Below are 24,635 nucleotides of genomic sequence, written 5' to 3'. Positions count from 1 at the left end.
CATGTGTGACCCTGTTGACCAAACCAATTTTCCCCTTGTCAAGCAGTCTACTGCTGTGAGTGGCTGTGTGTGTGTGTGTGTGTGTGTGTGTGTGTGTGTGTGTGTGTGTGTGTGTGTGTGTGTGTTTGAGGCAGAATGGACTGCAGAGTGTGTACTAATAATGTACTGAAGGAACAATGCAAGAGACTGCTCCAGAGGGAAGACTGGATCCTCAACACGTACACTTAACACAGGATGAAAGGCGTGTGTGTGTGTGTGTGTGTGTGTGTGTGTGTGTGTGTATGTGTGTGTGTGTGTGTGTGTGTGTGTGTATGTGTCCAAAACACCATACAGATTCTTACAGCTCCAGTTTGCTGTCCTCAGTAGGCCACTCCCAGCACCAATCACCAGTTAATCCATAACAAAACCACAGTATATCTGTATGTATATCTATATTTATCTGTATCTATGAGACTGACCTACCTATAAGGTATATATAGATATACATATAGCTGATTTAACTGATTTTTATCCTTTTTATTGTCGATTTGTTCTTTTCTTATGCTCCTCACCTGTGGAACACTCTCCCTGCACACCTGAGGTCTGCACCAACTGTCAGCTCATTTAAATCAGGGTTGAAAACATTATTATTCGCTACAGCTTTTACTTAAAGTAATCATTTTAAATGCTAAATTATTGTCTTAAATGCTAAATTATTGTCTTTTACTGGCTTCTGTTTTTAATGTTCCTTTAATTGTATTTTATTTTTATTTTTCTATTCTCTTCAAATCTCTTTCTTTCTTTCTTTCTTTCTTTCTTTGAAATGTATGATTTTAATGTATTTTTATGCTTCTGTAAAGCACTTTGAATTGCCTGGTGTATGAATTGTGCTATACAAATAAATTTGCCTTGCCTTGCCTTTTCTATGCCTCCTTGACATTCCTTCCATCTGTAACGAGTAAAGATGGAGGTCACATGACTGTTGGCCTCTGACCTCTAAAGAAGCCTTTAAAAAGTAAGACCTGACTGAAAAGCTGCTGCAGCAGCTGCACAGACAGTCGATTTCTATCCTCATCACTCAAATCACAAATCTGCATCTTCGTCATGTAGTCAAACAAACTGTAAAGTGTGTTCTTCAGTCTGCAGTGTGTGCAGGACACAGGAGCTCGTGCAGGACGGATTGGTCTGGATTTGCATCAGATGGACTCTGAAAACATCTGGATGTTCTGCTTCTTCTTCACTGTCGTGTTTCTGTCACACTGAGGTCTAACAGCCATCAGCAGGTTGCTGTTTTCTTCCTTTAATGTGGCCTCATCATGAGGTGTGAGGCCTCAGACTGGAGACACGCTCACACACACTCAGAGGCTCTCGCTCCATTTAGCTGCTGCTCCCTTTACAGTGATCAGTGATCCAATCAATTATTCAATTATTTTAGATCTGCATGACCTTTACGATACCAAACATGTGTGTGTGCGTGTGTGTGCGCGCGCGCGTGCATCTTCTCCTCCATGTACTGACTCACTGAACTGAGTTTCTTATCTAAAGTGCTTTGGTCGCTCAGCCTCGGCCTCGTGTTCCACGCGCTCGGCTTTAACTCCCTGCGAGGTCGTTCCTCCTTCGCCGTGCGTCTGCGTCCGTTAACAGACTCTAAACATTCGCTTCAATCCTTCTTTCTCATCTAATTCGTCTCAGCGAATAAAGGACAACTATTGTAATTTGACATCTTCATTTGAATTGCTAATAGCTTCTCCATGATCACATTTATCTATTTTTACCATCCCCAGCTCAGCTCTGCATGTGTCCACACTGGAAACTGTCTCTCGTTTTGACAGTGACATTTTTCATCATTAATATTTCATTGAACTTTAGTTGCGTTACGACAGCAGCGCAGAATAAACCTTGACAGCGACTTGCTCATTCTGGCCTCTGCAGGCTGTCCTCTCCCAGATCTACCAGTACCTGGAGAGGCTCTATTTTAGACTGGATTCTCCCTCTGAAGCCGCTGTGACATGAGCTTTGTCCTCTTCCAGCACGACAAAGACCAGCCTTCACAGCACAGACACAGGCTCCCGTTCCTCCTTTAATCAGCCTGATCAATGTTTGATACTCATCCCTTCATCATATCTACAGTGTTTGCACTTCTGGCACAGAAGACGTGATGTTAGCCGACGGACTCCTGACACTCCTGGAAACGTCTGTCCCACTGCAGTGCATTACAGGTGATAAGCTAATGGCTGCAGACTGTTAGCATGAAACATTTTTGTTTTCTGTCAAGACAATACTGCTGCTCATCCAGTGCATCACACAGTCTACTTTACACGACTGTTAATTTCCTTCTTTGGATTAAATTAAGTTTGTGTTCAAATCTTATCGGAGTCAACCAAAAATGTGCAAATTCTACTGCAGCATCTCGAGTAAGGCGTGTGGGGAAACCTCCCATCATGCACCGGGGCACCAGTCTCATGAACACGAGTTTGATTTCATGTGTTCCCGCATCATTCCTGCTGTTTTACACTGAGTTCTGCAAACAGGATCCCATTGTTATACAGTTAGTAGTTAAGCGTCAATACACTCAGATACTGTGAACACATGAAGTCAGTCAGGTTAGAGAGTGAAGCGCCATCAGTCCAAGAGTCAGAGGTCAGAAATCAGAGCCCTGCCCTCAATCAGGAGGCTGAACGTCAAACTGCTCTTGATTAAAGGGCAGTTTGACGTTCAGCGTACGATAAGGTACAAGTACGCCACTGTGTGCTGTTAAGAGGTTAATATATCCAAACACTTTGACCAACTCTAATCAAAGCAACTGTCGGGTGGATAAAATCAGACCACACTGAACTAAATGGACCTCCGAACATCATGCAGTGACAGTGTGACTCCTCTCTGTCCTCAATCCTCCTCCTTCCATCTGTAGCCCTGCTCTCTCTCCTCAGAACAGATTAGACCAGCCTAAACTGAGATTAAGAAAGATATCCCGAAAATTCATTCTCTACGGTAAGTAAATAACCTTTATTTGCCGTGTGTGTGTGTGTGTGTGTGTGTGTGTGTGTGTGTGTGTGGATGCGTAAGGCGCTTTACTTGGGCAGCACAGCAGGAGGATAAACGAGATGGCCAAAAGGGGAAAAGGGACGGGGGCGGTTGTTTTCCTCTTTCCATCCCAAAGCCAATTTTCTCTCTGAGTGAACGAGGATTTCCTCCGGATAGAAGCTGCGACCGTCTGTGGGCTCCACCCAACACGCCGCAACACAGCGTGTGTTCACGGCTCACCTGTCTGCGGTCGCTGGTGCAGGTCGTCGTGCCGACCTGCACGGCGAGAGGTCAGTGATGGGATTACACGGCAGGGGGCGGCGTGTCAGAGGGCGGGGCCGGCCTGCGAGTGTCTGTATCCCAGCCAGGTGTTGGTAGAAGGTGTGACGTTTATGGCTTAATGTGGCTCATGACAGTGTCGGGGGGGGGGGTCGTTAGCTGCAGCTAACGATCATTATTTCTCTGTATAACTCGTTCTGCATGTCAAATGTCAAAAACGTGACAAAGCTCAGTACAATCCAGAGGAAACCAGAAAACCATCAGGAAATGACTTGAGATGGATCAACATCATCATCATTTACTTCAAGTCACACCGACTGTCTGCTTCGTCTGGTCTGAGACACCGCAGACGGTCTGCTGTCAACCAGTCAAGGCAGGGCTTTACCACGGATCCTGAGCTCATTTCCTGTCCGTCTCTGGATGAAGTTCTTGCTCTTTCACTACATTTTTGTCTGCCACCACCTGGATTAAACTGCATTGTTCTCACGAAGATAAACACTGGAGCAAAGGAGGAAATCTGTCTGTCTGCTCAGTCCCTCTGCAGAGGAACACAGTCTGTCCCACCACTCATTCATTCAGACCTCCGATGAGCACTTTAAGCTCACCTGAGCTGCATGTTTAAGAACTCTGTGAGGAAGGCAAAGCATCCAAAGGGAATCCAGAAGAACATGGTGAGGAACATGCAAAATACTTGAATTTTTAATAAAGCGAATCAGACGTGCTAAGTGTGAACGGATGGTTGGCGAGCGTTCACAAAAAAAAGAGACAGAGACAAAGAAGCTATTGAAAAGCAAAGCCAACGCCTGCACGTCCACAGGAAACGGCAGTCATACAAGACTTCACCATTTGGTGGATGCTGCAGTAACCTTCAGTCCAGGCCTGCGTGTATATTTAGCTTGACGGGTCCCGGCGGAAATCAAACCCGAGCCCTGTCTGTGCTCCGTCCGTCCACTGAGATACACACCGAGAACAACACACTGCACAACATGAGGAACTGTCAAGACATCCACCCTGCTCCTCTCTCCATCCGCCGGCTGCACACTGAAGTGGAGTAAATAGAGCTGTGTGTGTGTGTGTGTGTGTGTGAGTGTGTGTGTGTGTGTGTGTGTGTGTGTGTGTGTGTGTGTGTGTGTGTGTGTGTGAGTGTGTGTGTGTGTGTGTGTGTGAGTGTGAGTGTGCGAGTGTGTGTGTGTGTGTGTGTGTGTGTGTGTGTGTGTGTGTGAGTGTGTGTGTGTGTGTGTGTGAGTGTGAGTGTGAGTGTGCGAGTGTGTGTCGCACTTGACGAGCGCCTGATTGGACGTCGGTCTCGGGAGGCGGGCTGTCAGCGTGTGTTGCCCTTGACCTCTTTGTTCATGAATGTGTGTGTCACATGTGAGTTTGTGTGATTCTGCCTGGAGGTGTCCACTCCACACTCCGTCCATCATCTGGCCGTCCCTCATGTCTCAGTCCTCCCGCCATCAGGTCGCCATCATGTGAGCCGTGCAGAAGACATTCACGTACGTTCAGCGGTGAGAATCAAAGTGTTGTTGTCGAGCGGGAAACTGGACTTCCTTCATGCGCTGCACGGACACTGGACGGAGACGACAAGCCGGCCTGCTATTGGCCTGCAGCGTCCTGTCTCAGTCAATCTTCGTTTGACTGACTCACTCTGTCTCTGCTCAGAGCAAAACCATTTTCTCAAGCCAGCCATCCTGCTACTGCAATACACCGTACCTCTACATCTTCTCTTCCTGCTGGATTTTCCATTATCTGAGCCACTGGCTAAAAGATGGAGCCCATCCCGCTCCCTCATGCCTCTCAGATAGTTCCTCCACCCATCTCATTTGTTATTCTCCACACGGCTCCTTCTGTGTTTGAACTGTGTCTTCTCCACCTCCAGATGTGGTTTGGGTGGGTGCGTAGACATTTGGATTTGGTGCTTTGTTGTTTGGCTCTGTCTAATTACAGTGTGGTACATGGTTAATGTGGGTAACCGAGAACAAATGACTGAACCGAACACGTTTCGGCATGTCAGACACCACATTTCCTCCTCCTGCTCATATTAGACGCAGTCCTCCAGGGTACGCTGGTGAAGTCGCACACAGTTTGAGTTCTTGTTTTAGTTCCTGTTTAGTCATGCCTCTCACTCATGAAGAACATTATCATGTAGTTCTGGAGGGCTGCTGGTTGAGGGTATTTTTAGCACCTCCATGCAGAGCCAGAGTGGACACACGAGTGAGTGAAGCGGACGAGTGTCAGCGGTGGACCGGAGAGACCAGCTCTCAGCCTTATTTAGTGAAATGTCACATTAAGGCTGTTCACACTTGTGCTTCTTAGCCACGAGCTAACCCCAATGCCAGGCCGGAGAAGGCCCAGAGCTATCTTAACCTAATTTTATTCATTACCCATCACACTGAGGGCTCACAGTGCACACTGGATGATGAATGCATGAACGCATGAGTGAACCTTCACACTGCTGACAAACATGTGAGGACATTAAACATGTAATCGATTGGTTCTGGTGTTGGCTCACACTCGAGATCACAAAGCTCCCCCTGGATAGAAGAGGGGCTCAGTCACTCCTCTGGGTGCTGTTAGCTCGAGGCTAACAGGGTCTTAGTCCAGGGCTGAGCTCAGTGTGAAAGGTCTTGTTCTGGTCATCACAAGTTGTTATTGGACATCCAACTGGCATTTCCACAAAGCTGTCAGGAGAAGGTGTGAGACAACAAAGTAAAGGAGCCTGATAATGTGATTTTATAACCAAGCAGCTGTTCACGTTAGCGCCCTGTCAGCCGTGAGGCGGAGCAACACCTCACAAAGTTCTGCACATCTCGGCGTCCTGCTGTTTCCAAACTTCACTCCAAGAGCCGTTTTGTCAGTAAGCCTGTCGGTCACAATCTGCCTCTTGGTTTGTCTGCCTTGATCTCAGCATATCTCTCATCTAATGCTGCATTTCTGTCCTATCACACTGATACACTCCTCGTAATCACTGTCATAACACAGAGATATTTGGAGGCTTTGGTACTGTTGTACTTGCCACTGGGAACAGAGGCAGGCAGCAAATGGGAGATAAGTTTTCTCTGCTGAACAAGATAATATTTATCCTGAGTGGATACCTTTCCACTGCAGAGAAATATGGGAAATGGACAGAAGTGATCATGGAAAAACAACTAAAATATACTGACATTGAAGTAACAGAGGGAGGAAAACGGCTTAGGAAACCCCAGTTTGTTCTGTGGTAATAACCTGTAATTAGTCACAAACATGTAGTACAGGCCTGACAGCGGTTTTCTGATGGAGGCTAATCACATAAGTCTACATGACAGCAGCAGGAGTATCCTTTAATGACTGTGACAGCACGGTAAGACTGAATCCACAGCAGTTTGAAAGCTTCAAGGACCTCTATCGTGGTCCACTCACAGCCTACTTCAAACAGTATCTGTAATCAGTAATTGTATGATTTGGTCATACAGGCTGAGCGTGAAGCTGCAGGATGAATGCTCGCCTGATTGCAGATCAGAGCGTGCTGACATTTGTAAATCTGCTCGGGAGAAGCAATCTTAATCGAGGCCGCTCAATTAGCGACTGGCAAAGCGGCGCAGCGCCGTCCTGAGCCAGGCTCGAGCCATCTCATCGATCGCCGACAATGCAGAGGAAATGAATCAAGGCCCGGCAACAGGAACCAGAAGTTCAGCTAATTTGTTGTTGTCCACGCCGTAGAAAGCCATGAAACAACCAAACTGTGCCAAGCCAGATCAGTCAAACCCGGACCTGCGCTGCCGTCCAGCAGTAAAGCAGGTCGTCGAGACACCTGTGAGTCAAGCCTCTGCTTTGGTTTCCACTGACAGGATATTCACTTTAATCTGAGCCGCTCTAAAGGATGAGAGAGGCAACTGGGACACTCATCCCTGCCATCACCAGATTACTTTGTCAGACACAACTAAAGGAGATTGGGATTAGTTTTCATCACAATCAAGCATCGCTGTTCGTTATAATCAGTCCAGGATGAGGGTTTGGAGAGGATGAAAGCGTCCTCTTTTAATGACGAACGGCAAATTTCAAAAGCAGGTCTTCACACAAGGATTTGATGGCACTCTGATTTGAATCTTCCACATTACGATCACCTCAACGACTTCAGGAGCTCATTGAGTTTGTTGTGATTACACACAGTGTTCGTGAGTTCTTCATCCTTCATGTGTTCACAAAGTGGTGAACTCGCTCCGTCCTCTGTGAACGACTGAGCCTTTCCAGGATGCCCCTTTCAGACCTGATCAGGATGCTCTCACCTGTCACCTGTGGAATGTGCTGCACACATGCAGGTTGCACTAACATCACTTCACAGTGAAGTCGACATTTAGTGTTCTGCTCTTCAAACACTTTCCTTCCCGTTCTCTCGAGCTGTTCTTCGTTTGCATCAGTAATTCATCCGTCCCTTCCCTCGTTGCTCTCCCTCTTCTGTTCATCCAGACCTGAGTTATAACATTTTCTTCTTGCTTTCCTTCCTTGATTAATTCCCTTTCCTCTACGTTTGTCCTGCCTTGATTTCGTCTCTTATTCTGGAAGTTTCCTTATCTGTTTGCTGATTCCTTCCTCCGTCTTCCCTTTCGTTCGTTCTCCTCTCTGATGTCAAACTCTTATTTCCTGACCTCCATCCCTTTCGTGGGCCTTTAATTTAATTCCTTCATTATTTCCATGTCTCTTAATCCCCGGCTTCTGTTCGACTCCTAGCTGCTTCCTGAATCCATGCGACACTGATTCTCGGAGGGTTATGAGTCTACAGTTTGTTCACACTGGGGAGGTGCATGCATGCTAAAAACCCTTGATTTTTCATTGTGCTCTTGTCTACAATTCCCCCACAATGCAATGCACCAGAGAAATACAGGAGCTCTCACAGCTGGAAACACGGATTGTGGCTGATGGAACAGCTCCAAGAGCAGCTCAGAAAACAGAAGAACTAATATTAATTCTGCTCTTTTGTCAAGCAGCAGCTGGTTGAAGTCAGAGTTTGACTGACGTCCGTTGGCAGAAGTGTTATTTAATTTCTCCTGAGAATAAAACAGTTAAGTTGGTTGATTCTTGTACGCTAACTGAACAACAGTAAAGACGAGTTCTGTCAGCTTCACGAAGATTAACACAGAAATGTGAGAAAGCTTCTGTCTCTCCATTTTCTTCCTTCCATCGCTTCACATTTCTTCCTTCTCTTCCGGTCATTTCCTCCATCAACCACTACCTTCCTCTGCACCTCTTTCAGGTTTCTCCTCAACAGTATCTTCCTTCGTGCTTCCTTCCTCCTCGTCTTCCTCTCCTTCGTTCTCGCTGCAGTCCGTCCTTTCTCTGTCCTCCCCTCCTTCAAGCACTTAGCTTTGATTAGCAGGAGGACTGGAAGCCTTCTACTTTGTTGATCTCTCCATGCTTCTCCCCTCCTTCCTCCCGTCCTCCTCCTCTTCCCTTTCTTCGTGGATGAGGCTGCACGCTGTGATCGGTATGCAGGCGGCGGTGTTAAAAGCCTGCCAGTAGGGTGCACGCAGCCAGGACCAGCTGTACTTTTACTGATCAAATTTTCATCAAAGGCTCAGGTCTCTTTGAGTCGGAGCCAGACTAAGACCAACAGGGAGAGACGGAGTGACTCCTCTCCTCTACCTGCTCCTTCTGTCGCTCTCAAACACCTCCCGCCACCCTCTGACCGCTCATCACCCTCCTCAACGCAACAACTCCTCCTTATTTCCAACATTCAGCCACAATTACAATGGAGATGGAGCTCAAACTCTGACGCCCAGCTAAAAAAATTCACACGTGACAATGAAGCGACGGATAACTCAAACATCTGAATGTGGAGTTTCGGCTGATGTGCAAACACTGAAAGCAGTTACACTGTGAGTTGAAGTAAAAATGACAGTGAAAGCAGTTAAAATGAGGAGCGCTGATGGTGGCTGACATGGCGGTGAAGAGGCAGAGCGACACTTCAGCTGTTCACGGTCACTCTGACACGTCCACTGCCTTCACCTGTCACCTCTGTCCGCGACACTTCAGCTGCTTTCAGAGCCTTCACACAAACTGACCGTTCAACCTCGTCAAACACGTCAGCAGCTACACTTCAGCAGATTTCCCTTTCAGCTCTGAAGCTTAAAAAACACTTTGAACCCTTTCAGAGCTCCAACTCTAAGTCCTATTCAACGACACGATGAGCGTGTGAAGACATTTTAACCCTTTACAGTGTTCGTACGGTAGTCGTTCCACTTCATTGCACGTAGCTGTTTTAATCGATCAGAGCGTTATGATTTCTTTCTCAGTGTTAACACAAAGCCTGGTCTCCATTTCAATTGTCAGCCTCAATGAAAAACCGTTGGTGCTGAATACTTCTTTCCACTCTGTGTAGTACCTTTTAATGTTTATGTAAGTACATGGTATAAAATGATGAAGGCTCCACAGAGGACAGTGCTCGTCAGGCGCACACTGTAATGCCATCCACAGAAACTCGTGTTAATGTTGGCTGAAAGAAAAAAAATCAGTGCTCAGCTTTTCATTATGGAGGATTTTGAGTGGGCCTAATATTAACAAAGCCTCCTATCTGCAATGAATCCATTTTCCAATTCAGACAGCCAGCCTGCAGAATGCAGAGGAAGTCAAGGGGATGAAGAGTTTGTGAGGTCGCAGTCTAACCTTCTGTTTGTCTCCATTCAGCTGACGGCCTCTCTGCTCTGTGCTCTCCGGGTTTGAGGGCTTAACATCTTCTCAGAGGGTCAGGTACAGTCTCATCTAATAGATACTCCACATGGGCAGTTATATAATGCCTGACCAGTGTTCAATTAGTCCATTTTGTTATAAAAATATCAGTCTGCAAATGCACCTGCTGCAAAGCTCCACTTTATCTGCAGAGCTTTTATCAGAGTGCTGGATTCACAGTTCAGCAGAGAGAAGAGGAAACTGGAGTGCTCTTCCAAAAAAAAACACAAGAACGCATCGTGTGACATCTCAGATTAATACCTTAATCCTCATTCATGGATGACCTCTGGACAGTGAAGATTAGAGGAATCTCACTTTGCCACCTTAAATCCTGGTTTAGGTGCTTTGGATCAGTTTTACAACACAAATAACATCAAGAAATAATAAAGACAGTCATTTTGTGAGGGGACCCTTAATTTAAAGCTTCATCATAAATCTCCATTTAGGACATTATCAGACTCTTCTTGGGGATAAACTTAAATTTGGATCAAAGCTTTAAACACAGACAGGATGTCGTACTCTGTTAGAGACCAGTCGTTTGAACGATTAGACACAAAACTGACCAGCAAATATTTTGACAACTTGTCGTCTTTGACTTGTCAAAACTTTACTCAGCTCCACCTTTTCTTTGACCTGTGTGACTGCAGACAGAACGTCTCTGAGTTCTGGACTGTCCACTGAAGAAACTCAAGAAACTGTGATGAGCATTTTTCACTTTTCTGACCATTTGCAGACTCATTGATTTCATTTCACAATAAAGGATCAAGCTACGCAAGTTTGCCAGTGCGAGCTCGATTCACTCCAGTACAGCTCCCAGTTATCCTTCACTGGGCCCAGCAGGCATTGACGTGGACTGTTCTTTACTCCCAGCACCTCTTCAGTGTCCACCCTGCAGTCTCTTAGTCCAACGTCAACAGTCCTTCAGCGGCGCTCCAGCAGCAACATTCAGTCATGTTGTCCATTAACAGCCTTCCACCAAGGCCACCCAACAGCCATCCATCCGCCTCCCCATCCTCAGGGGGCCCTGACCTGCAGCTGAAGCAGAGGGACCCCTCAAGGAGACCTGAACTGAGTGACTCCCATTATGAACAAATGGAGCTCAGAGTGACTGCTGAGGAATGATGGAGTCACTGTTTCTCACTCGCTGAAAAGACGATCACTTCAGATGATCGCTGAGCTGCCGTTTCCACCAAAGCAGCTTTTCACTGGATGTCAGTGAAGATGAGAGCAGGACGCTCGCTGTGATTGGCTGCTGGGCGAACCAATGCGGAGCTTCATCTCACGGCTGTCAATGAAGCAACCAGAGCCGACAGTCCTTCACATCGATCTCCACTTCAGAGCTCAATAGTTTGCTGATTAATCCATTGGTTAATCAATAAAAATCAGCAATTGATCAGATAACAGATTGATCTGTTAAAATGACGCCTCGTCCCAGCTTTTAAAGTGTTTTTCTTTCTCTTCACATCATTTTTGATCAATTTAAAGCAACACCACCTTGAGCTTCATGGAATTTTGATGTTGGATGCTGTAATTTTTCTCTACTTTCTGACACCTTCTAGAAAATGTAAATAATAATTACTGTTTCTACTTGAGTAATAATCTTATTTTAAGCCATAATCCAAACATCCAGCACCTGACAAATAAGACGTGGTGTTCATGCGACTCTCTGAGTGTTAAAGTGTTGAAATGCTCATTGCGTTTGGAAATGGGTTTTGCATCCAGAGCACTCCCAGTCTGACCTGCACCATTTCTCCCAGCTTAGAAAGAAGCACTCCGACTGCTGACCGCAGACAGGATTGAAGATGCTGTGTTTACTTGTATTTGTGTATCAGAGTACAGATTACAGCACAAGTGAGGATCACAGTGGCATCAGTCCAGAAACAGACATGAACACTGGAGATCTTTGCGTTTTCAGAGATGGACTTGGCAGGTTTTACCAGGTTTTGGGGGCTTTAAAAGCTTTTGTGCAGGTGATCTGTGCAGTTATTCATTCTGTGACGGGGCCTTATCGTTCATTAAGACACCGAGGCGTGTAATTATGAGAGAGAGGAGAGAAGATATTGAGAAAAAGTGAGTTGAACAGAAAATGTCTGTATTGGCAGAGTTGAACACGATCTTGAGTGTAATGTCGTTTTCACAGCCTCTTTTCACTAAACACATTCACACATGCACGTAGACACAGCAGGACCGCCGCCGCGAGTAAAGCCAGAAGCCTTGTGGAATCGCTCTCCTCTCATTTTTCTGAATAAAGCAAGCCTGGACAATAATTTTTCAGCACTCAGACACTTCAGAACATATTCTGCGTCCCAAGGCTGATGGAAACACCACCTTTCTCTCCCCTGACACCTATGAAAAGAGACTCTTCTAAAAGTACGGCTGTGAAAAATGGCTGTTTTCTATACCGGAGGCACCTTGTAGGCGACCTCCGGTTCACTAATGTTCTTACTAACACTTAAGACAGAGCTGTGTGCAGAACAGGACCAGTCTGATGCATGGATAACACCGCTGCGTCCTTAACCTACGCAGGGCCACCACATGAAGCCAGAACAACGTTTCAGACCATCTTCAGGTCGTCCACGGTGTGTTTAACCCTCACAGGTGAACTTACCTTGGCACTCGCTAATGGGATCCACTTATGCGTACCAGCTCTTAGAGGGCATATTAAGAAATACTATGAGCATATAAAAGCACTCGTTCATTCATCTCATCTCCACCATCCATCATTTGCTCAGCACCATCTGTTTCATCAGCCAACCAACAGGCAGCAGGATCCCTCCTCAAGGCCTCCCTCACTGCAGGAGCAGCGTGAGAAAACACTACAGGGAGCTTAATGTGTTCCTTACCTCTTTCCCAGACAGGTAGTAGGCAGACAGCAGACCTCCAACAAACCGGATGTTCACCTCGAACACAGACACCTCCGCATTCTGCAACGGGGACAAAGAGGAGAGCGTGAGGAGAGCGAATGATGACGAAGACGAGCCGCTGAAGTGCACCGAGGACGCGGCTCATTTAGCATCGTTTTAGCTCTGTGCTCGGCGTGTGCATTATGCATGTGCTCAGGGTGCGTGGAGAAGTGGATACCTGTGCTGCGCAGTGGAAGATTTGAACAGTTCTAATGCACCGTGGGTGTTTGGAGTGTGGAGCTGAATTCTGTCAGGAACACTGGCCGCTCACTTTGGCCCTGCATGAAATATCTCAACCACTTTTAGATGGATTGTGATGAAATTTCATCCCAGGGCTGAACTACAGACAGGTGGTGGTGCAGGTGGAGATGTTAGCATGCTAGTAAAGCTACGCTAACACGTGAATGCAGCAAACACTGTAGATGCATATTAAATCATCTGATAAATAAGCGATAAGGCCTCTGGCTGGGCACTCTCACTTCACTCTGTTACAGCACAGTGAGGGACTTCATCGCCTCCAAAGTTAAAAAATAAGTCCCTGGAAACACTTTGCAGACAAAATGGGATGAATAATAAGAGAAATTGCAGTTTGTAAAGCCGTTTGTCTCTGCAGCAGAACAATGAAGCGCCCGCTCTCGTCACGTCTTTATGAACAGAGTCCTGAGTCAGATGAAATTTTTGTGCTTGACTGACAGCTCTCATAAGTCACTGCTGTCAGCCACAGAGAGGACAATAGACTCTGCCGTGGAAAAACAAATGATGTGTCCCGTCATTTGTCCCCAGTCTGAATGATTGAGGACTTAGATAGTGTGGCTAATTCATCCTAATTAAAATTTCATCATTTCCTCCAGAACGCTCAGGCGTCTGAGATGCAGAAGGACAATATTCTGTGTTCCTGCTGCCTGCTGTCTATCAGCAGAGTGGTTTAAATGAGCTCCAAGAGCCAGATATCCTGTAACAGAAATGTTTTAGCTTGTTTTCCAGCTCTGAATATGAACTTTGAGCAAACAGTCCTCTGTCGCCCGCCTTTAACCTGCTGGACGACGACCCTCAGTCAGCAGTGGTGAGGTGTTATCTCAGGCCTGACAAAGCCGGCAGGCGAGGAGTCACGTCTCCTGGTCTGCAACGTTAAAGCCGCTGCAGAGGGCACGAGGAACTGAGTAAGCGTGGCCTTTTCCCAGCACAGAACTAATTAAGGACTTCAGCCAGATGAGTCGATGAGATAATGGCCGAGCAGACCTCTTTAGATCAAAGTGGATCTTATGATCTTTGTGTGTTAACTGCGGCTCACAAAAGCTCAAACTTCAGACGTTTTCTATGACAGGAAACGTTTCCTTTTCCCATCATACACTGTGTTTGAGACAGAGGGAGTCTCAGGAGGGCTGTAAAGCCTGTGCTCTCGCCCTTTCTCTTTAAATAGATTTCAAAGTGCTGCTTAACTGCTTGTGTAGAAATAAATGGCAGTGACCTGTGTGGCTCCTGCAGCGGGACTCTGAGTGAGCTGTCGGAGCCACAGTCACATTTTCTCAGGTTTTGTGATGCAGGCGAAACACTATTTCATTCAGCACACTTAAAATAGCAGAGAGTGATGCTGAAGTCATGCCAGGTACTGTTTCTACCAGAAACTGAGGACGTAGAGATTAACTGACACGCATCAGAGAAGGAACGGAGCGTCACACACGTTACATTAGTCACCACAAACCTCACCACTCACAGAAGAAGGACAAATCAGCCTCAATCTCCTCCACCAGGCTAAAAATGACCCGGTGTGTCGCCGGCTGGCTTTCCATCAAACTGGATCAAAAAGTCAAACCAAACTTCACGAAAGCTGCCAAAAGAAAATGTGAGTGAATGCTTGTTTCCATTCACCTCCATTATGAGATTATTAGGAGTCGGTTTATCGAGACGAGCAGTAGGGGGCGCCGATCTCAGCTTGAAGAAGAGACATGATGTAATTAAAAGAGCACCGGTCGACTTGAAAATGTGCGTAGAAACAGTGATGGAAACATGGCGACCGTGTGCTGCATCATCCTCTGAGGTGACTTTGATTGGCTTAGATTAAAAAGTGTGACAAAATTATTAATTATTAATCATTATTACAAGAAAGACGCTTCCAGAAAATGTACCATGCTGAATAGTGCTGACTAATTTCCTCTGGCTTTGAGTTCACAAGTGCCAGATCAATTCAATTCACTAAAATCCAGTAAAAACCTCCCACAACATCATATTTTGGGACCTTAACGGCTGCTGCACACTTTAGTCCTTAGCCAGCAGCTCTTGTGGCGCTGAGAGGGTACAGAGCATTAGTCTGGAGCCCACAGCTCCACAGAAAAACAGGCTACACAGCAGTTAGAAAACACGGCAGAGCGGGTTCCTGCCGTCAGCTTCCTGCACACGCGTGTGCCGACGATTCAGAGCCACCACAACTCCTGGACGTTGCTTCGGGACAGTTACGTTGATGTGGACGTGTTGAGTAAACACATCAGGTATATTTGGATTCTCCAGCTGTTACGTCCAGAGACAAACCCTCCTGGCTGCTGTCATCACTGCTGGATTCACGAGGCTCCAACAACCTTCCTCATCTACCAAACCTTTGTCCTCGTCTGTCTTCTTATTATCTGTGTCTATGAAGTTACCTGAAAACAGGTGACTGTACCTTCACTGTAAAGGCTTCTGCACGCTGTGGTGCAATGCAACATCCCTAAGTTTTAAGTCTCCTCAAAGGTGGAATTTAAATACTTGAGTCACAAAAGTTCATTGTTCATGAGACGTGACGTCAACCCATGCTCGGTGAGTCCATGTCATTTATCAAACATCTGGAGTACGTGAGGAGAAATGTGTGCATCCACCGTGAGAAAATCTAATTTTAGAAAGATTAGCAAACCTAAACGATCCTAAACAGACACCTTCAAGCCTCCCCACTGTGGGTTCACAGTAAGTGCTTCCCATTAAAAAACACCTATTTTAAAGCACATGCAGACGGCATGGAGTATGAAAGGCAGCAGATGAGAAGACAACGGGCTCCACGCTGTGTGACTGACAGCATGACTGCAGGTAAACAGAGCAAAAAAGGCAGGATTATGCAGGATTGCTGTGGCACTGGAAACTCAGGTGTGCAAATCCTCCACGAGTTGAATGAGGTGAAACTGAACATCCACAGTTTGGGATGAAGAGGATTAAAGCTGATCTGAAGAAGCACCTGATGTTTGGATCACGTCAGGCAGACACTCTTTGGTCCTGAGATACCTGAAGTGATATCTGTGAGCAGCCATGTTTACAGCCTCAGTGCGTCTCCTGCTCCTCCTTAATGAGGAGCTCTTAACAGGGATGTTGTAATGAGGATGGTTCAGCGATGAAGGCAGACATCAAAGGACAGAGAGTGTGTTTCACTCACAGACATGTTAGCATGTCAGCAGGTCATTAAGCTCATCAGTCCCTCACGTGTGTCCTCGTCTCTCTTTACATTGTCTGATGGAAATCCGCTCCACATTTTTAACTTTTGAGCGAGACACTTTGCTCACGAGAATATCACTCGTGCTATTAATTACCAGCCCTCCGATGGCTGCTAATAAAAGCCGAAAAGGTTTTGTCAGCAGCACTTAAATCTGATGAATCAACATTCCTCAATTAAGCATGAAGATCCTTTATGCTAATCTGCACCTTTCAATTAGCTCGAGTGTAACAGCCTGTTATCTGTGTGGACCGCTGCTGTCTGTGAACGCAGAGGCTTAGCAGCTCACAGGGGGAAGTCCTGTGGCACACTTCCACTAGTGTTTGCACTGCACACACACACACACACACACACACACACACACACACACACACACACACACACACACACAGGCACAGGAAAACACACTCAATCACTGCTGGGTGGATAAGTGGAAGGAATCGAACTCTTCCTGTGTTCCTCCCTTTCTTTCTTCCTCTCATGTTCTCGTTATTTGTCGATTTTTAATTTGGTTGCTCAGTTTAAGAGAGAGAGTGTGTGTGTTTGTGTGTGTGTGTGTGTGTGTGTGTGAGAGTGTGCGTGTGTGTGTTTACCATCAGCGATAGGATGGAAAAAGGCCTTGATGTTGCTGCACTTAACCATCTGCCTGTCTGAGTCATTGATGTGTGTGTGTGTGTGTGTGTGTGTCTGTGTGTATGTGTGTGTGTGTGTGTGTGTGTGTGTGTGTTCGCAGCGACAGTACACAGTAATAGGTGGAGATCTGTGTATGGATTCATCGGACGTCTTTCTGGCTCTTTGCCTCTGGGTTCAATTGATAACTTTGTGGAAGAGGAATCAGAGTCAATACAGTCATTTCCTACACACACACACACACACACACACAGCTGCATGCACACATACACACACACTACATTCAGTTAGACTCCTTCCTGTTCGCCTCGTCACGTCTAAATAAAGTTTATTTAAACACTGTTTCTTACATTAGATCATCACACAGAGACAAAGAGTCCACCTGAATCACAGCCAATCAGAGTCCAGATAAAACCACACAGCAGCAGCAGCAGCAGCAGCAGCAGCAGCAGCAGCAGCAGCATTAAGCAGCGTGTACTTTCATCCTTTCCTCTATTTCATGAGCTTAAAATGAAAGGTTTACGGGCTGTGGGAGTCCTGCGTGTCAGCCTTCGTCCTTGGCAAGAAGCTTTCGAGCTTTCTTGGTGTTTTGATGAGAAAACGGTGCGTTCGTTGTTCTGTGGGACGTCAGGACGCCTTGACGTAGCTCGGTTACATTCTTCACACTGCAGATTTGTCTTTGGTCTCCTGAGACAGACTCCAGCAAACATTACCTCCTCCTGTAATGCCTGAAAGTCTTCATATTGACAGCAAACATCCCACCCAGCTTCGCTCTGATCCAACACTCTTCTGACAAGCGAAGCTGTTTCCTCCTCAGACTACATGTAAGTTGGGAACAGACGATGTTTTCGCTCGTGTCCGTCTGTCAGCGACGTCTCTGAAAATGTTACGGATTTGGCTGAATCTCAGTAGGACAGGTGGTGATCTGGATTTGGGATTTACGCCATTTAGTTGCTTTCGTTTACTGGTATTATATGTTGAACTGGAGTGCTGGCGGGAGCGCATGAGATCCAGGACGCTGACATGTGAGCAGCATCTAAAAATCAAAGCCAGATGACAAACTACAAACAGCTGAGTTGAAGCTGCACTCGAGCTGAGACCATCTGTCTCTTCATGTAAAGCCTGAGCTGCTGAATGACTCCTGAGTTCTTATCTCTTGTTGTCTTCAATTACATCATGAGTCTCAGGTGCATTATCACCTGAACTTTAAGGGTGTGTCACATTAAGTTCTCATTAACTAGCACACATGCTAATGACGGTGCCAAACGGGAGAAGGGCTGGTCTTTCAAGGCTCCTCTTCACAACAGAGATCAATAATTCAAGTCTCTATCGACTGCCCTGTGGCTTATGGCAGACGCTCGAGGCTCCTGCAACATCGATTCAGCTGATGGTCACAAGGCGCTCGCACACACACTTCCTTACCACGTTAAAGTCGAGGTTCTTCTCGACCCAGTCCGTGGCGGTGTCGAACTCCTCGAACATTTCCATGATGTAGAGAGTGTCCAGAGCGTCCACGATGGTGGCCCCCTTGATGCTGCCTGCAGAGACACAGATGAGACAGATGTTTAAAGCTCATTGGTCAGCGTACCGTCCCTTTTATCAGTATGAATGCCAACAGGTGTCAGCGGCAGGCTCGCGGAAAAGCACTGAAAAACAGCAGAAGTTAAGAGTTATGTTTGGAGGTTGAATAGATTATTTTCTCCACAGATGGCGAGAGGCAGCGATTATCGGCGCTGATGAAACGTCGGGAGTATTGCTCATCTCTAGTGATTAGCCTCATAGCAGGAGGGAAGACACACAAAGCATCGTTTCACCGCTGTCATTAGCCAAAGCCCTTAACGAATCAAACACCACCCGAACACCTCAGTCTGTGTATGCGCCAGGCAGCTCAATAAATCATTAAGCACGCGGCGCCGAGCCCTCGGCAAAGCTTTTAGTCCTGACATGCTTGGTGGAAACACAAGACGTCGTCTGTCGGAGCTGTCTGACCACTTAGAGGTGAGACAAAAAGAGAGAAGAAAGAGAGGAAGACGAGGAGGCGAAGGAGGAGCGAGACAATCAGCCAGGCAGAGAGCAGATATGAAAACATGAACACAGCAGTGAGACAGAGAGCAGATATGAAAACATGAACACAACAGAGAGACAGAGCAGCTATGAAAACATGAATCCATCAGTGAGACAGAGAGCAGATATGAAAACATGAATCCATCAGCGAGGCAGAGAGCAGATATGAAAACATGAATCCATCAGTGAGACAGAGCAGCTATGAAAACATGAACAGAGCAGTGAGACAGAGAGCAGATATGAAAACATGAATCCATCAGTGAGACAGAGCAGATATGAAAACATGAACAGAGCAGTGAGACAGAGAGCAGATATGAAAACATGAACACAGCAGAGAGACAGAGCAGCTATGAAAACATGAATCCATCAGTGAGACAGAGAGCAGATATGAAAACATGAATCCATCAGTGAGACAGAGAGCAGCTATGAAAACATGAACACAGCAGAGAGACAGAGAGCAGCTATGAAAACATGAATCCATCAGTGAGACAGAGAGCAGATATGAAAACATGAATCCATCAGTGAGACAGAGAGCAGCTATGAAAACATGAACACATCAGTGAGACAGAGAGCAGCTATGAAAACATGAACACAGCAGAGAGACAGAGAGCAGATATGAAAACATGAACAGAGCAGTGAGACAGAGAGCAGATATGAAAACATGAACGCAGCAGTGAGACAGAGAGCAGATATGAAAACATGAACACAGCAGAGAGACAGAGCAGCTATGAAAACATGAATCCATCAGTGAGACAGAGAGCAGATATGAAAACATGAATCCATCAGCGAGGCAGAGAGCAGATATGAAAACATGAATCCATCAGCGAGGCAGAGAGCAGATATGAAAACATGAATCCATCAGTGAGACAGAGCAGCTATGAAAACATGAACAGAGCAGTGAGACAGAGAGCAGATATGAAAACATGAATCCATCAGTGAGACAGAGCAGATATGAAAACATGAACAGAGCAGTGAGACAGAGAGCAGATATGAAAACATGAACACAGCAGAGAGACAGAGCAGCTATGAAAACATGAACACAGCAGTGAGACAGAGAGCAGATATGAAAACATGAACACAACAGAGAGACAGAGCAGCTATGAAAACATGAATCCATCAGTGAGACAGAGAGCAGATATGAAAACATGAATCCATCAGCGAGGCAGAGAGCAGATATGAAAACATGAATCCATCAGTGAGACAGAGCAGCTATGAAAACATGAACAGAGCAGTGAGACAGAGAGCAGATATGAAAACATGAATCCATCAGTGAGACAGAGCAGATATGAAAACATGAACAGAGCAGTGAGACAGAGAGCAGATATGAAAACATGAACACAGCAGAGAGACAGAGCAGCTATGAAAACATGAATCCATCAGTGAGACAGAGAGCAGATATGAAAACATGAATCCATCAGTGAGACAGAGAGCAGCTATGAAAACATGAACACAGCAGAGAGACAGAGAGCAGCTATGAAAACATGAATCCATCAGTGAGACAGAGAGCAGATATGAAAACATGAATCCATCAGTGAGACAGAGAGCAGCTATGAAAACATGAACACATCAGTGAGACAGAGAGCAGCTATGAAAACATGAACACAGCAGAGAGACAGAGAGCAGATATGAAAACATGAATCCATCAGTGAGACAGAGAGCAGCTATGAAAACATGAACGCAGCAGAGAGACAGAGAGCAGATATGAAAACATGAATCCATTAGTGAGGCAGAGCAGCTATGAAAACATGAATCCATCAGTGAGACAGAGCAGCTATGAAAACATGAACGCAGCAGCAGTGAGACAGAGAGCAGATATGAAAACATGAAAGCAGCAGCAGTGAGACAGAGAGCAGCTATGAAAACATGAACGTGGCAGAGAGACAGAGAGCAGATATGAAAACATGAACACAGCAGTGAGTCCGGGCCGACGGACGGAGAGACGGGAGGACAGGTAGACAGAAAAACCCGAAATCATAACAAGCAGAGAAAAACGGTCGACGCTGGAAGAGAAAAGTTTGAGTGAAGATGAAAGCCCTGCTGCTGGTTTGTTATTGTGTGAATCTGTGGGTTTATGTCCTGTAAGTGGTGGGAGGATGTAAAGGCAGCTAAAAGCTTTCCATTAGACACAATGCTGAGTCATCATCGAGGTGGAGGCCGCCGCGGCCCGTCAGTACTCAGCGCTGCGTCGGGAGATGATTAATATTTCTTTAAAATCACCACCGAGAGATGACGACTCGGTCAACTGGCTGTGAGGCTGACTTCCATCACAAACGATATATCTGAATAAAGCTGCTGATGAACAATATTAATTTTCTTTTAATTGTGTTCAGGCAGAAAAAGACGCTGGACCTCAAAAGAAAAGCCGAGTATTAAAGGAAGAGCTCAACATTTTGCTTTCCGAGAGAAGATCGACGCCAGTCTTCAACCTGAAACTGTGAGGCAATTAGCCTAGCTTAGCATAAAGACTGGAGGCGGGGGGAAACAGCTAGCATGGCGCTCTCCAAGTGTACTGTTTACTGCTCTGTTTGTGTACAGATTCAACCAACAACATGCGTGATAACAAAGACTTTTCAATGAAATGTTGGACGGTGGACTTTCACACTCTGGACAAACTCCAGCTGCGTCCCCCAGCCAATCAGCATCAGGCTGCAGCTTCGTGCTGACCTCAGTGATATGAGAGCAGTCAGTGACGTGGAGACTCAATGTACGACACCATCAGTGACCTTTTATCTGAAGATTTGTCAAGCCTCGGGTCACGTTACACAAAGACAGATCATGTGACTGGAGGTGTCAGCTGACTGTTGAAGTCGCTCGTCCTTCCTGTTTTTCATCCATCTCACATTGTCCCTCCACTGAACCTCCAGAGGGACAAAAAGAGGCCAAGACACTTTCTTCCCATCCATTGTCTTGTCACTGTGCTTCCTTCCCCCTCACTGCTCTTCCTGTACCTGTGTGTGTATGTGTGTGTGTGTGTGTGTGTGTGTGTGTGTGTGTGTGTGTGTGTGTGGTACAGATGGTTAAAGAGTGACCAGAATATTAATCCTGAACGTAAAAAAGAAAGGATGTTAGAGAGGAAAGGAAAGGTTTGAGGAGGTTTTATGACATTTGTTCGTCTGAAAAGGGAAGATATTTCAGAAATGTTTATGAAATGTGTCGTCACAAAGTGTTTCTAATCATCGCGGCTGATTCGCTCTCAGTTCAGGTTGAGGATCACATGACTCCGTCTCTGCGTGAGGATCACGACAGTCCCGCCCCAACAAATCCAACAACACTAACAGGAAACGAGACAGATGTCAATCAAGCACGATGTCGGTCGAGTTAATGCAGAATCAGTGGAAATGTGTGTGTGTGTGTGTGTGTGTGTGTGTGTGTGTGTGTGCCTGATTACATTTCTTCTTCTGCTGTTTTCATCTTATGGTTCATCTGCATGAAAGTACGATATGTGACAGTGAGTACTGGTCAATAATTTAACATGTGTTTTTAGTTGATTATCAATAACTGATGGAGTCGACGCTTTGATGAAAACGATCTGCGATGTTTGGGACCGCTTGTCCAGGCCACGCCAGCAGAGAGGGCGCCGCCAAATCTGCTAAAATCAGCTCGTTACCAGATCCAGCATTTGTCTCAGAGTCCAGATGGGAGGACTATAAAACCTGAGAGGGGATTCAGCCGAGGTCCCCGAGGTTATGAGAGCAAAGTCCACTGATCCTGGAGATGATGAGTGTGCTGCTGAGGACTGTCAGCAGAGGACAGCGTCAACGATGCTTCTGCAATACACGAGTGGACGTGGAGGACAGAGTGTGTAAAGAAGGGCGGCAGGGAGGACTCTCAGCGTCCTCAACTCCTTTCAAATCAGCCGCTTGGTTTCCTGTTGCAGCAACAAGAGTGAGTGCATCAGTTCCATGAAGGTTTCTTGTCCTCATTAATTTACTCTGAGCTCATGAATGAACACGGTTCTCCAGACGGTTAAACGCTGAAGACAATGAGGCTCGACCTCTCTGACGCTGCCTACGAAGCACAACACGGGACAGTGAGGAATGGATGGAGAGAAGACAGATGGAAGAGCTGGTGTCCTCGGAAGACAAGAATCATTACCTTTCTGCTCGCAGACGCAGAATAAGGATGGATGGAAGAGAGCGGCAGAAGGAAAAGGGAGACTGGAGGTCCAGAAGTCGTTAACCAACAGGGTGAGTCCCTGGAAACACCATCCATCCAGCTGCTCCTCCTCCACCACTACCCGTCCTCTAATGAGGGACCCATCTATCTTCTCTTCTTCTTCAGTCTTCTTTTCACTACTCTTATCCTTCCTCTGTCCTCCTGCCTCTTTCCTGTCCTCCTTCCTTTGACTGTTTATACCTCCTATCCTTCTGTCCTTCCATCCTTCCCTCGTCTGACAGAAAGTGAGTGGAGAGGAGTGATGGATGAATGAAAAGAAAGCAGCCTTCATTTATCACCTGCACAGGCAGGTGTCCTCACCCTGCACTGTACTGCACGCACACACACACACACACACATACACACGCACACACGCACACACACACACACATCTGTTGAATCCTACAGAATAACATGCATAAACTTTAATTAGTATTAACTGGCAGCTAAAATAGTGAAATGATGCTCACTTCCTGTATTCCTCCCTACACTGCAGTGTGTGTGTGTGTGTGTGTGTGTGTGTGTGTGTGTGTGTGTGTGTGTGTGTGTGAGAGAGAGACAGAGACAGCCGAGTGATGCATTGTTTGGGTGTTCAGAACAAAATAACCTTCACTTCACGCAATCAGGCGGCAAAGACAGAGCTGTAATCTGTGATGCTGTGATGTCGGAGTGCGGCTGAGTGATTGAGAACGATTGGTAATCACACACACACACACACACACACACACACACACACAGACACACACACAGACACACACACACACACAGACACACACACACACACACACACAGACACACACAGACACACACACACACACACACACACAGACACAGACACACACACAGACACACACACACACACACAGACACACACACACACACACAGACACACACACACACACACACAGACACAGACACACACACACACACACACACACAGACACACACAGACACACACACACAGACGCACACACACACACACACACACAGACACACACACACACAGACACACACACACACACACAGACACAGACACACACAGACACAGACACACACACAGACACAGACACACACACAGACACACACAGACAGACAGACACACACACACACACACACACACAGACACACACACACACACACACACAGACACACACACACACAGACACACACACACAGACACAGACACACACACACAGACACACACACACACACACAGACCACTGACTGTGTTGATAGAGGTCAAAATGTCAACATGATCTCTGTTTATTCAATCTTTGCTGAAGAGTATAAATTACATTTTGAATCTATAAGCAGGACGTGAAATAACAATTTAACTGTGTGTGTGTGTGTGTGTGTGTGTGTGTGTGTGTGTGTGTGTGTGTTCCTGTGATGAAATCAGAGATTAAGCAATAAACCTCCATTGATCTCTTTTCAATCTGTATGTGTCA

The 24,635-nt window shown here is 46.2% G+C and overlaps 1 protein-coding gene across 1 annotated transcript in view; it reads right to left on the bottom strand.

The window, feature by feature from the left end:
* man1a1 (mannosidase, alpha, class 1A, member 1) overlaps positions 1 to 24,635 on the bottom strand; it is a 109,451-nt gene that overhangs the window by 39,964 nt on the left and 44,852 nt on the right. The window contains exons 3-4 of the mRNA XM_076756082.1: positions 18,391 to 18,506; positions 12,828 to 12,908 (exon numbers count right to left, since the gene is read on the bottom strand). Coding sequence (XP_076612197.1) covers positions 12,828 to 12,908; positions 18,391 to 18,506 — 197 coding nt within the window. The remainder of the gene's footprint in view (positions 1 to 12,827; positions 12,909 to 18,390; positions 18,507 to 24,635) is intronic.

The sequence above is a fragment of the Chaetodon auriga genome, chromosome 18, assembly GCF_051107435.1.
Source record: "Chaetodon auriga isolate fChaAug3 chromosome 18, fChaAug3.hap1, whole genome shotgun sequence".
Taxonomy (NCBI): Eukaryota; Metazoa; Chordata; class Actinopteri; order Chaetodontiformes; family Chaetodontidae; genus Chaetodon; species Chaetodon auriga.
The sequence above is the reverse complement of the archived record's forward strand: the minus strand, read 5'-3'. Positions and strand labels throughout refer to the sequence as shown.